This window comes from Microtus pennsylvanicus, chromosome 15, assembly GCF_037038515.1.
Source record: "Microtus pennsylvanicus isolate mMicPen1 chromosome 15, mMicPen1.hap1, whole genome shotgun sequence".
In the NCBI taxonomy this organism is placed as follows: Eukaryota; Metazoa; Chordata; class Mammalia; order Rodentia; family Cricetidae; genus Microtus; species Microtus pennsylvanicus.
The window spans coordinates 6,791,757-6,804,870 of NC_134593.1; the positions used below are offsets into that span (position 1 = coordinate 6,791,757).

The 13,114-nt window shown below is 39.7% G+C and overlaps 1 protein-coding gene across 1 annotated transcript in view; it reads left to right on the top strand.

The window, feature by feature from the left end:
- LOC142835962 (uncharacterized) overlaps nucleotides 1-12,904 on the top strand; it is a 73,976-nt gene extending 61,072 nt beyond the window's left edge. Inside the window, exons 13-19 of the mRNA XM_075949810.1 lie at nucleotides 1,007-1,040; nucleotides 2,777-2,831; nucleotides 3,813-3,845; nucleotides 4,502-4,645; nucleotides 10,167-10,647; nucleotides 10,832-11,069; nucleotides 11,659-12,904. Of these exons, the coding sequence (XP_075805925.1) occupies nucleotides 1,007-1,040; nucleotides 2,777-2,831; nucleotides 3,813-3,845; nucleotides 4,502-4,645; nucleotides 10,167-10,647; nucleotides 10,832-11,031 (947 nt within the window). The 3' untranslated portion in view covers nucleotides 11,032-11,069; nucleotides 11,659-12,904. The remainder of the gene's footprint in view (nucleotides 1-1,006; nucleotides 1,041-2,776; nucleotides 2,832-3,812; nucleotides 3,846-4,501; nucleotides 4,646-10,166; nucleotides 10,648-10,831; nucleotides 11,070-11,658) is intronic.
- The last annotated feature ends 210 nt before the right edge of the window (nucleotides 12,905-13,114 follow it).

Below are 13,114 nucleotides of genomic sequence, written 5' to 3' on the forward strand. Positions count from 1 at the left end.
TTGTTGGTGGGACAAATGCTCTGCCTCAGCCATAGACAATGCCAAGGAGGTTATACTGCAGTTCCCATTCTGTGAATGAAATTAGCAAATATTTGCTTTATTTCTTTGTAGAGGACAGGCTGTTAGCATGCAGTGAAAGCTGCTCACTGAAGCTGTATATGTGTGGACACAAACGTTTCCTGTGAGGTACTACTTCCATGGAATTGCTGCTTGGTCCCCACGTTTCTTCCATCCTTCTCACCCTAGAAATACAGTTCAGGGTGTATAGCTACTGCAGGGGGCTTTCCCGTAGCTCTTACCATGGGAGGTGATAGCAGCTAGTGCTGAGCTTCTTTGCACTGCCCGTTAGCGAGGGACCAGAGCTGGAACTGAGGGGCTTCTGCAGCCTCCTCAGAAGCACTTGAGGAGAGTACACACAATGCCCTCTCTCTGTGTGTAGCTTTGCCACCCTGGCATCTGGAAATTCTTTGCCCTTGGTCTACCTGTGTGTCTTAAGTTTTGCTATGCTGCAAGGAGCGGTCCTCGTAGACTTACCTTCCCTGTGTCTGGAATTTTCATCTTCAACAAAATAAGTTCATCTTAATCTTTAGAGAGGCTCTTTTCACTTCCCTGCAAGATGAGTATGCTCACGTGCAATTCTCCTAACACCACTAGTCCAAAGACAAATCCAGCAGCAGCAACACTGTGCTACCAATTAACACTTCAGCTTGTGATATTGATTCTGGTTAAGATGTCAGTTTCTCTGTTTGATAATGCTCATGATCATAGGTGTTTTGTACACCAATTTATTGTTAGTATTGACTTTTGATAAAATTGTCTCTGTATTTTAAACATACAAAGAAATGTAAATTAAGAGTTATCCTTGTATTTATTGTCTATAAATCAGTATCCACCTTAAAGGCTACACATATTCAAAGTATATGTAGTAACGAAGCATTGGCCTTGGCATTCAATGCTCTTTTTTTCTACGGTTGCTTATAACATATTTTGCCTTTCTACTCTGTAGATAATGGAAGAAATCAAGACCAGATCTCACTCGGGTAAGAATGTCTGGATTTTAAATACAATGAGTATGTAGAGAATATAAAGTTTAGAAGCTGGCACCATGTTTTCCTCTGTGTAAGACAATTTTAGCTTCTTGATTATTTGCTAATGAAAGCTGAATTATGCCTCAGATACAGCGTGCAATGCTGTTAGGACTCCCTGTCTGTGGCGGTGATTCAGCAGATAAAGTGCTGGCTGTGTAAATGGGAGAATGGGAGATGGATGCCCAGGGTCCACATGAGGCCTGTTGGTCTTGTGCGCTTCTAAAATCCTGGCGAGCTTTGGTGAGACTGCAGGTGGAGACAGAGCATCCCCTCACATTTTCTGGATGGCTTTCCTGGATTGCTAGCCTGGGGCTTGCATTCATGAATGAGATTCAGCCATATAACTAAGGCTGAGGGTGAGGGTCAACACCCAAATCTGGACTCCAATCACCACACCTACACACTGGCACGTATTTATCTGAAATCACACATACTTACATAACATGCCATGTACATATATGTAAAAATATTAGTTTTCAGGCTATTAATCCTGTTTACTAGTATGTTTGGGTCAAGTTGTCTGCTGGGAAGAGTGTGGGCAAAACTCTCCCAGACTTTGCTGAGAAAATCACCTCAGAATGGCCTTATAGACATGCTTCTGTTCAGCAGGTTTATTTCCCTCTTAATGAGTTCCACCTCTGTGGTGAATCCCAAGGTAGGTGGAATTTAGAAAAAGAGTTTGTTCCAGAGTTTGCCAATCAGAAACCCTGAAATTTGAAACTTTTAGCTGTAGTTCAGATGAAGCAAAGCTGAGGGGACAATGTTTCTCTCCAGTGTCCTATAAAATGACTCAGAAATACCCTTGAGTATAAAGAGTTCCAACATATGCATGTGGACACACTATCAAAACATTGCTTCAAGGTTCCAAAATATGGTGACTCTTGAGACTGATGGCAACTTAATGCTTAGACATAGAGTACTTTTCATGTTTTTCCAAAGCAACTCCTTGGGAGAGAGTGCTATGAAATGAAATGCCTAATTTTTTTTTTAACAAAAACAGGCTATGGTGTTTTAGGTTTAGGAGAACAAATGAAATAGGAGCATTAAGTGCGCAAAACAATCAGTTACTGCAACCATCATAACAAGTGTGTGCAAAACTCGCCAATCCTCCCTCTTATGTGTTTGTGTGTGTGTGTGTGTGTGTGTGTGTGTTGCATGTGTGCATGTGCATGTGCCTGTTGCATGCTTTGCATATTTCTCTGTGCAAACATGAAGGAAAGAGGAGGATATTGGTGTCTTGCATCATTCACTAACTTATCCACTTGACATAAGATCTCTGACTGACCCTGGAGCTGGTCTGGCAGCCAATAGCCCAAATGGTAGCCTCTCTTCTACCCACAGTACTGGGGTACATGTGCATGTGTTCATGCCCAGTTTTTTATGTGGATGCTGAGGATTCAAACTCAGGTTGATCTGTGTTGGCAGCAAACATTCTTATTGACTGAGCCATCTCCCAAACCACTGGCTTTTTAAATTTTCATTTTTAAATAGAACTATGAGTGAGTCTTCACTGAATGTTACATAGATTGAGACAAGTTTAAACTGCCAAAGCAAAAACTTTTTAAAACAGGGGTCAACATTGAATTACATAAATGCAAAAATGTCACTTAGTGCACAAATAACAAATCTTTCAAGAGAGATGCTCTAAGGACCAAACTCACCCCTCACTGCATGTTTTTATTCTAAAGGCTCTCTGAAAACCCTCATGTTACAACAGAGGACAAGGCCACCAACACTACTAAGGTAAAATTCTCCTTTGTGAAATTTGTTTCCTTATGAATTTTGTTAAAATGCAGCAGTACTCTACCTATCACAGTTTTATATGGAAAATTGGTCAGAGAAAAGTGTTTGGTATCAGTGAACCATCCTTTCTATAAATTCCAGTGAGCAGTAAGTCCTTGCAGATAGCGGTGGCCCAATAAGAGAATGAACTGGAAACACAGGGAGTGGAAGATTGAGTGCAGTTCTCATATATTAGAAGGTGTGAAGTAATACGAGTGGCAGGGCTGCATCCCCTGCACCCTGGCCGCCTGGCTAGCTTATGGCCCGAAATAACAACACACAATTGTATTCTTTTAAACACTGCTTGGCCCATTATATCTAGCCTCTTCTCGGCTAACTCTCGCACCTAGACTAGCCCATTTCTTATAATCTGTGTAGCCCACGAGGTGGCTTACCAGGGAGATTCTAGCCTACGTCCACCCTGGGTCGGAGCTTCATTGCGTGCGACTGGCCGGGCGAGAGGAGCATGGAGTCTCTGAGCTCACTTCCTCTTCCTTCCAGCATTCTGTTCTGTTTACTCCTCCCACCTATGTTTTAACCTATCAGGGCCAAGCAGTTTCTTTATTGCTTAACCAATGAAATCAACAGATTGATATATGACACTCCCACATCAAAGGTGCCTGGTGCTTGATCAAGGATGGTTTGCAGAAATAGATACACATTAGACTGATTTTAAAAACAACTCTGGTAATACATCTGAATACATTTTAAAGGGTCCAGTTATTGTAGTGGTCCAGGCATCACCCAGGTGCCTTTTCTCTCAGCATAATGGCAGGTAGGTTTTCTCTTCCTTTGGATATTTCTATTTCAGGATCACAGAGACCTCTGTTTGTCTCTTTTCTTCTGTATTTACATTAGCAAGAAATTTAGCTATTTGTAATCTGTTCAACTGAGTTTTCATTATAAAGAGATTACAGTGTGTTTTCTGTTTGATTCCACTAGGAGGATATTGACAACTCTTCCTCCAGGTACACGGTAAGTATTTTTCCCCAATTAGCCAGCAGTTGTAGATGTGAAGATTCAATTACCATATAGTAACACTTTGGTTTCTGGATATTTGCTCTGTATTTGACAATAATATACACTCTGATTCTTTGTATCATGTTAACCTATTTAAAATATTTTAGTGTTATGCTTAGCATTTATGTGTTCATAGTAAAATGACCTCATCACTGTGAGCTGCTGGAGGTTAGGAATCCTGTTTGTAACCTGGAGCCTTAGAGTAAGGGTTGTGTGACTCAGAAGTTGAATATTAATGACTTTTGAATGGGACTCAGCAGAAAAATGGGTTTCTATAAAGCAGTTTCACGGATCCTATGATATGGAGGACACTAGTGAGAGATTATTTATAAGTGAAAAATAATATGAATTTTGCCTCCCAAACATAGAAGAGAAACACTGATGAAAGGGGGGCTACCAAAATTAATAATCATCTCATATAAGATTCAGAAATTGTAAAATATAGTGAGTTCAGTTTAGTCTCAATCACAGGGAAAGGCCAAATTTCTTAGTTCATGATTTTCTCAATCTAGCTAGCAAGGAATAAAGTAGCTTTGATATTGTGCACCCCAAATCAAGAGTTCATTTCCTAATCAAACTAGGAAAATTGATCCTCTGTCTTTTCATTGCAGATCATACAGAAACAAATTTTGTATTCCAAGAAGATCGCTGCAATGAAGAAGCGGGACCAAGAAGGTCTTAGCAAATCAGTAATGGACCTAAGTAGTCTGGGAGAGGCACTGCCTAAATTCTCTAGAAAGAAATCATGCTTGATGGTAATTCCTATTAATTTAAAAAGTAACATACTTGCCTGTGAGGAGAATGTTGACTTTGTGTTTCTGAGTCTGTATAGTTGCAAATCATGTCAGAGAAGACAAAGCCTTGAACATACCTTTCACCTCCGTCATACTCTCATTCCTATGAATACCCATGCTAGCCTGTCCCCTTCTAAGACAGTAGTTCTCAATATTCCTTATGCTGTGAACATTCAACACAATTTCTCATGTGGTGATCCTAACTGTAAAATGATTTTTGCTGCTCCTTCATAACTGTAATTTTGCTAATGTGATGAATCATAATGTCGATATCTGTGTTTCCAGAAGGCCTTAGATGATCTCTGTAAAAAGGTCCTATGACCCCCAAATGGGTTCACAGTTGAGAATCCCTGTTCTAAGGTGTAAATGATAGCATATTAGACTATGGAAACAAAAATCAGAAAGTGAGTAACTTCTATCACAGTTGTGGAGGACTCATGAAATATAGAGAATAAAAAATAAAGACTCAGGGAGTCATAACTGTCAACATGAGTGCACATAACATACATACAATGTTTTAAACTGATTTATTTTATGTGTATAAATATTTTGCATGCATTCTCTCCATTCACCTTGTGTGTGTGCTGCCCACAGACACCCAAGACAGCATTCGATCTCCTGGAATTGGTGTTCCAGATGGTTGTCAGCATATGTGTGGGTGCTCGAATCTAGTCCAGGTCTCTGCAAGAGGAACAAGTGTCATAAACTACTGAGCCATCTTTCCAGTCCCCAGAATGAATCTGTTTGATACACAAATAGAGTAGATGATCAGTGGAAATGAGTAGTTAGTCTCAGGATGTTTGCTAACTTCCTAGTCCTAGGCCACTTTGACACACTGAAATCCAGAGAACACAGAGGCAGCACAAAGAGCAATAGGAGGCTGGGCATGTTGGTGCACACCTTTAATCCCTGTAATCACGAAGCAGAGGCTTACCGTTCTCTGTCAGTTCAAGGACACCCTGGTCTCTATTTATTTGAAGGATGGGGGGAGGCAAGGAACATGTGCACCAAGCAGAAGTGTGGAGGTCAAAGGATAATGTATATAGGGGTAAGTTTTCTCATTTCAGGCTCAGGTATCAAATTCAAGTAATCAGTCATGCTGGCAAGTGCCTTCATCCATTTAGCCATCACACTGGCTCTCTGATTTACACTTGGACTGAAATTTTGTAGCACTCACACACACCACCCGCACCACCAGCACCACCACCACCACCACCAAACAAGAGAAAAAGAGTGACAGAGAGAGAAGGGATATCATGTGTTTGAATACATTGTTACCTTTTAGGAGATTGGTTAACCTTTGGGATGGGATTTGGTCTGGTTAGCAGAAGGTTGTCTGTGGTGGGTCTTAATGGTTATCACTACTTCTGGAATCAGTTCTGAGTTGTCTTCTTCCTTGTCTACCAGCATGTGAAAAGCAATAGACCATTGCCACAGACAAAGCTTCCCTGTTGGCTTTCCCTACTTCAGCTGCTGCAGGGAAAGTCAGTCAGTTAGAGCAGGGAAGGCAAACTAGTTCCCTGTAGCCGTGAGCCTTCCTCCCTTGATTAAATAATCTGTCAGATATTTTGTCACAGCAACTATAAAAGTAATAGCCTTTTTTGTTTGTTATTTATTTATTTTACTTTTTTTATTCTTTAAGAGATCTATTTTTTTATTTACATACCAATTCCAGTTCCCTCTCCCTCCCTTCTGCCTGCTCTCCCAACTGCCCACCACCCCACTCCCCACTCCCCCACTCCCCATTCACTCCTCATAGAGGATTAGGTTTCCCACGGAGAGTCAACAAAGTCTGCCATATCCCTTGAGGCAGGACTAAAGCCATCCTCCCTGTATCTAGGCTGAGCAAAGTATCCCTCCATAGGGAATGGGTTCCAAAAAGCCAGTTCACACTCTAGGGGTAAATAAATACTGGACCCACTGCCAGTGGACTAACAAAACTGACCAAACCATATGACTGTCACCCACATTCAGAGGGCCTAGTTTGGTCCTGTGCCAGTTCCCTAGTTGTCAGTTAGGAGCCAGTGAGCTCCCACAACCTTGGGTCAGCTGTTTCTGCAGGGTTTTTTTCTATAATCAACCTCATATTTGATCACAAGCAAATCTCAACAGATAAAAAAAGTGGAAATGACCCCGTGTCTTATTGGATCACCTATGGGTTAAAGTTAGAATTCAGCAACACTAATGGCAAAACTCCCACATACTGATGGAAACTCAACAGTTCTCAACAGAATTACCCCTGGATCAAGGAAAAATAAAGGAAGCCTTCCTAGAATTTAATGAAAATGAATGCATGACATACCAAATTCTTTGGGATACTTTGAAAGCAGTACTAACAGGAAAATTCATAGCACTAAGTGCCTACATAAAGAACCTGGAGAAATCTCACACTAGCATCTTAATAGCACACCTGAAAGCTCTAGAACAAAAAAGGGAGTCTCACCCAGGAGGAGTAGATACCAGGAAATTATCAATTTGAGGACTAAAATCAATAAAATAGAAACAAAGTAAATGAAACAAAGAGTCAATGGGACAAAGAGATGGGTTTTTGAGAAAATCAGCAAGATAGACAAACCCTTATTCAAACTAATCAAAAGAAAGAGAGACAAAATCCAAATTAACATAATCAGAAATGAAAAGGGGGACATAACATCAGACACTGAGGAAATCCAGAGAATTATCGGGTCATATTTCAAGTATCTGTATTCAAAAAAAGTGGAAAATGTAAAGGGAATGGACAATTTTCTTTTGTGTTTTAACCCTTCAGAAAGTATAAAGCAAGCAGCAGAGCTCGCTCTGTTTGTATCCCCTACTTAACCAATTGCCAGTTTCCATTACAAATGGCTAACAACTAGCTAGTTACCTTGAACCATCTAAATTCAACATTAGGAGAGACAGGGCAGACTTGACATAATTATTACACTTAATAAAACCATTAGGAACTGTAATTTTAATATTGTCAGAACCAAACTCAAATGCTCTTTCTTTTAAGCCTAATCCAACTTGGTTTCTAAATTAATATTAGCTATTATGTATGCTCAAAGTGAGTCATTGGTCAAGGGAGGTCTTAGCAGGGAGACAGATCTCAAGTGATTTTAATAAACAGACATTTAGTTGCCAGACATCTTCCAAGATTTCAGTGAAAAATCATTAGCATATAAATTGACATGGTTAATACAAATGTAAATTTTAGACTAATGTCGAAATTTTAGGTTGATACAGAAAGTAAATGGTAATGTGATGAGTGTGGCGACCATGGAGTGTTCCCCTTGGCATGAAGGGACCAACATCTTGGATATGCAAAGGATTAGAATACAGACCACAATATACAAACCACAATATCACTAACAGAAATGAGATCTTTGCATATTCTTGAGTCATATAAAGCGAAAGGGCAGTCGTTTCTATGCTTCAAAGATGTGACTGAAATAAAAACAGACATCAATTTTACGACGTTAGATTTGCATAAAACCATATTAACACACGAGTTTTCCAGAACCCATTGCCTGGTGATTGCAGTGTAATGAGTATAAAATCACCACCTGATCTAGATAATGTCAGTTCCCCATGCTAACAGAATACTAAGCAGAAGTCTTCATGAAGAGCTACAGTCAGACACGCTGATAAATGACACAGGCTTCAAAGGCACAAAGATGATGCTTAGCTCAGGAGAAAGAAAAAGCTCACATCACAATGAGTTTTTCTCTATCTTCATTCTGAACTGATAAAAACCAATCTCTACCTCTATCTCTGTTTTTTCTCCTCTCTCTCTCTCTCTCTCTCTCTCTCTCTCTCTCTCTCTCTCTCTCTCTCTCACACACACACACACACACACACACACACACACACACTTCTTTTCATTGAAAAGCTAGAACACACAGACACACACACAGACACACACACACACACACACACACACACACACACACACACACACACACATGCCAGCCGTTCAGAGCCCTTACATTGCAATCCTATTGATCTGAGTTCATCCCAGAGAACACAACAAACAACAAGTGTCTCACATACGTAATCTCAACACCCCTAAATCCTGATTGGAGGCTGAGAGAGTAGAACAGCTCTGAAACCTACAAACCAGCCAGACTGGAACACACAGAGGCACAGAAACATTGAGAGACCCTGTCTCACCCAGTGAAAGCAGAGAGCCGCCTCCTGAAGGTTATCCTCTGCCCTTCACACACACACACGCATGCATGCACGTATACACACACGCACTAGCATAGCACAAACTGGCATATTAAATCAAGCACACAAGCAAACACACACTCCAATAGTAATTTTTAGGATGCTACAAAATTGATTTTCAGATAATAAATGGTGTCTATATATTCATTACCACTCCTGTTGTGTAACTAACATATAAGGAAAATATTTTCAGGGTCTTCTCAGTCATCTTCAGTGTTTCTAATTTCCATGTGACATGTGTCCTGGAAAACTATACTTGTACCATGTGGCCCTTTCATTCCCTTTTTATAACTGGCTTAAGCATATTTAGTTAACGATGAAGCAATGAGTGAAACATATGGTGTGTGAAAATGTGTCTAAGGCTCACAAATCTCGAGCTTTGATGTGTTCACGCTCATCATTCTCAAGGAAACCAATGAACTGAACATTTTCACATGATGCCCTTGAGCAGTTTGGACACACATGTAGTATGTGTACTTCCTCATCTGTTTTCCTTTACAAACAATGCTTCTCAAGCTATTTTGTTTACCATCTCCACGTTACATTGTTTGATCATGTTGGGTAAGCTTTGGAATGTTTGAGTATTTCACATAAGTAGCACAAATCCTCCTCAAACCTGGTACATGAGTCTGTTCTCATTCAAGCCACCACAGAGATGCTGGAACAGGCCATTGCATTCATCAGCCATATATAAAGACAGTCATAGCTAAGGAGTAAGAGTTTGGATGGCATCTCCCAGAACCCTTCCTTCAGCCCCATAGTTTCCATCCACTGTGGGAAGTGGCACACTATTCATGCATTTCAAAAGTCACCCTCACTGTTCTGTTATCCAGGGAACCTAATGGGCAATTGTGAAAGCCATGGGGAAAGCAGTAGTGTGGTGCAGAAGAGCGAGGTTCTTTTTGTTTCCAAAGCCCCCGATTGTCACATTCTCTTAATCTGGATGGAATGTAAAATCCTTGTCATAAAGACAGGAGAGGACACATTGTGTCTTTTTTCCATCTTTCCATTATAGAGAGGTAGCAAAGAACAGAATAAAAGAAGGCATAAAGCTGAGCAGGTCCTCTTTTAAGATTTTCAAACTCTGGGCCTTTGACTAAACCAGAATGGAAGCAAAAGTTTTAGGATACCAGCGATTATAATGATAAAATTAGCCTGAGAAAACAAACATTTGAGGACTCTAAATCAAGACCCTGACATTAACAGATAAGCTCTAAAATGAACAAAAATAAGTGAAGTTTTCAATGAAATCTAATATCTCAAAATTTCCTTAAAGGTTGAAACAAAGAAGGGAGAAGGTTTCCTTCCTCCATCCAATATGCATGACATCGTGCCCCAGCCTCCTGCCCATGCCAATGCCACATCAACTTCTCATGTTAGTGAAACAGGTGACAATCGTCAGTCTTCTGAGGAGACTACTGTTAACACCAGCAGCGTTAGTGAAAGAGGTGACAGTCATGGGTCACCTGAAAAAACTACTGTTAACACCACCAGCGTTAGTGAAACAGGTGACAATCGTCAGTCTTCTGAGGAGACTACTGTTAACACCAGCAGCGTTAGTGAAAGAGGTGACAATCTTCAGTCTTCTGAGGAGACTACTGTTAACACCACTAGCGTTAGTGACAGAGGTGACAATCATCGGTCATCTGAAAAAACTACTGTTAACACCATCAGCGTTAGTGAAAGAGGTGACAATCTTCCATCATCTGAGGAGACTACTGTTAACAACATCAGCATGGATCACACATCTTCTCTAGGTACTTATACTGGGCATGCAAGGGGGAGAACACATGCTGTCCCTGAGCTTCCTCCTGGTAGCCACAGTGGTGACACCATGGACCCTGTGCAATATTCTGACCCTGTTCTTGATACCTGCTTAGAAGAGAACACAGTGTCTTAGCTTCACTACTGACCAGGAATCTGCTCTTGTTTGTATCCCAGGTGACGCGTTGGACCCTCACAATGCTTGTATGCGGGTTCTTCCTTCAAGTCCCGCTGACTGCACCAACTATGCAGGAAATACTCACTCCAAGTTTTTTTTCATTTGGGCAGCAACCACATCCTTGCTCCTCCTAACATCATCAATGTGGTTGCTGCAGTTGGTGGTTTTGATGATGATGTGGGTATGGAGCCTATTTTAGAAATCCTGCACAGTTAAAGTGACAAGGAGCTTAACAAGGTAAGTTAGACCACACCAATGGCTTAAAATAGATAAATATTTCTGTGAGAGAAATCCAATTCTCTTTGGCTCTAATATGCATGATGATAAATAAATTTCATACTTTCTATAGGACTCTTTAGATATTATCTAAAACTAGAAAAAATGATTATCTTTTCTAGTCATATTGAAAATGCATCACATAAAATTAACAAAATCAGTTTAGTCCAAGTAAAGTTGGTAAGCACACAGTTGCTTCCCATGCTGGAATGAGGAAATGATTTTCACTCTTAATGTGAAACTTGTATTTTCTGAATGGCTAAGCAGGGAAATGTAACTGTTAGATATTAGTTGTTATTTTTCTGTGTCCATTCACTGTGACTTATGTGGACAGCAGTGTTTTGGAAACAAACACCCCAAAAGAAACAACCTCTGAGAATAAAACCAATGAAACAAGACTCCACATTCTCACCGTTCTCAAATACAATGATACTCATTGTGACATGACACTACATAGGATTCTACGGGTGATGCCTCTGTTACTGCTTATCTTGACGATGCCACCAATGATGTTCTTGATACTACTGATAATTCTTGCTTTTCTTTTTAGTTTCTGCTGAACAACCTAAGAGGAGCTCCTGTCATTAAGTGACAATATGTCAGAAATATTTTTTGAAGTTTTCTTTCATTTTATTGTTTGAAGAATATTTTCAGTTTACTCTTTGACATTTTAATGTATGTAATTCAGATCATCCATGTTGCTCATATCTTCCCCATCCCTGTCCTCTGCCTCCATCCCATCCCCTAACTTGTCCTCATCCCATTTTTGTGTCATTTATCTTAAGGAGTATGACTTCCAGTAGGATCCCCCACAGCCAAGTGCATGTGGATATTATCAGTTGGACTAAGTGAGTTATTAAAATAGGGAGGGAGACATAACATCCATCTTTCACCACTTTTGTGGATAAATTACATATAGTGTTTTGTTCCTTGAATTACTGGCCAGGCATTAAAACATTAAATCTTATCTGATTCTACAGACCTTATTATGCTTTCAGAACACGTAAAGCTTGCTAAACTTTCATTCACCTATTTAAACATGTACTGTACATGCATCCCCAGAGAGAGGACACAACTCAAGGGGATACACAATTCAATAGGAATTTGACTTTATCTAGTGGAACATACTGATAAATTCTGAAAGATAAACAAAAACACTTTGCTACTTGGACTTTCTCCCTGATCAGAGGTCTCCTAGTTGTGCGGAATTCTAAGAAGATTAAGGAGCTGTAATGGAGAGTTGAAAGGAGCAAAGGGCCAAAAGTATTTCCAAGAGGTCAATAAATTCATTATTCTGCCATCTGATAAAATATGGAAATCAATTTCTGCCTAGAATGAATTTCATGAGATTTTCAGAAAATGAGTAGAGTTGTTCATTAGTAACAAAAGATGACAAATATTAGATGCCGAGTTTGCCACATCTTTATGAATACAAATATAGATATGTATGGGTTCCTTGGCACCCTTCAACATTCAAAAATGAAAAATTCCACTGAGAATTGTTGAGGCTAAGAGGCCCAGCTAGGGCTAGAATATAAAAATCAACATGGCATATGTCTGTGGGGATTTATATATTTATATATGTACAATTAAAATACCTGGTCTTTTAAATGAGCTAAATATTTTCAGAATGCATGATTTTAAAACTGTGTTTTTGAGGAAGCATGTAGAATGTACTGCAGGGAATGAAAGAATACTGTAAAATATATAAAAAATAAATTATAATGTATTTCTGGTTCCTTCATATATATATGTAATCTAGTTCCTTCTTAGTTCACCTCCTTTTTGGTATTCTAAAAAAACTATTAACCTGTTGTACATTATTTTGAAATATTAAAGATATACAACATCTTTAAAAATGATGTTATTGTGATGTTATTACATTGGCTTTCAAGCGACAATCTGTCAGAAATATTTTATAAAATTTAGAAATTTTCCTCAATTGGACCTTGGGAGCTCAGTCCAGTGCTCCAGTGTGGGTCTCTGTCTCTATCTCCATACATTGC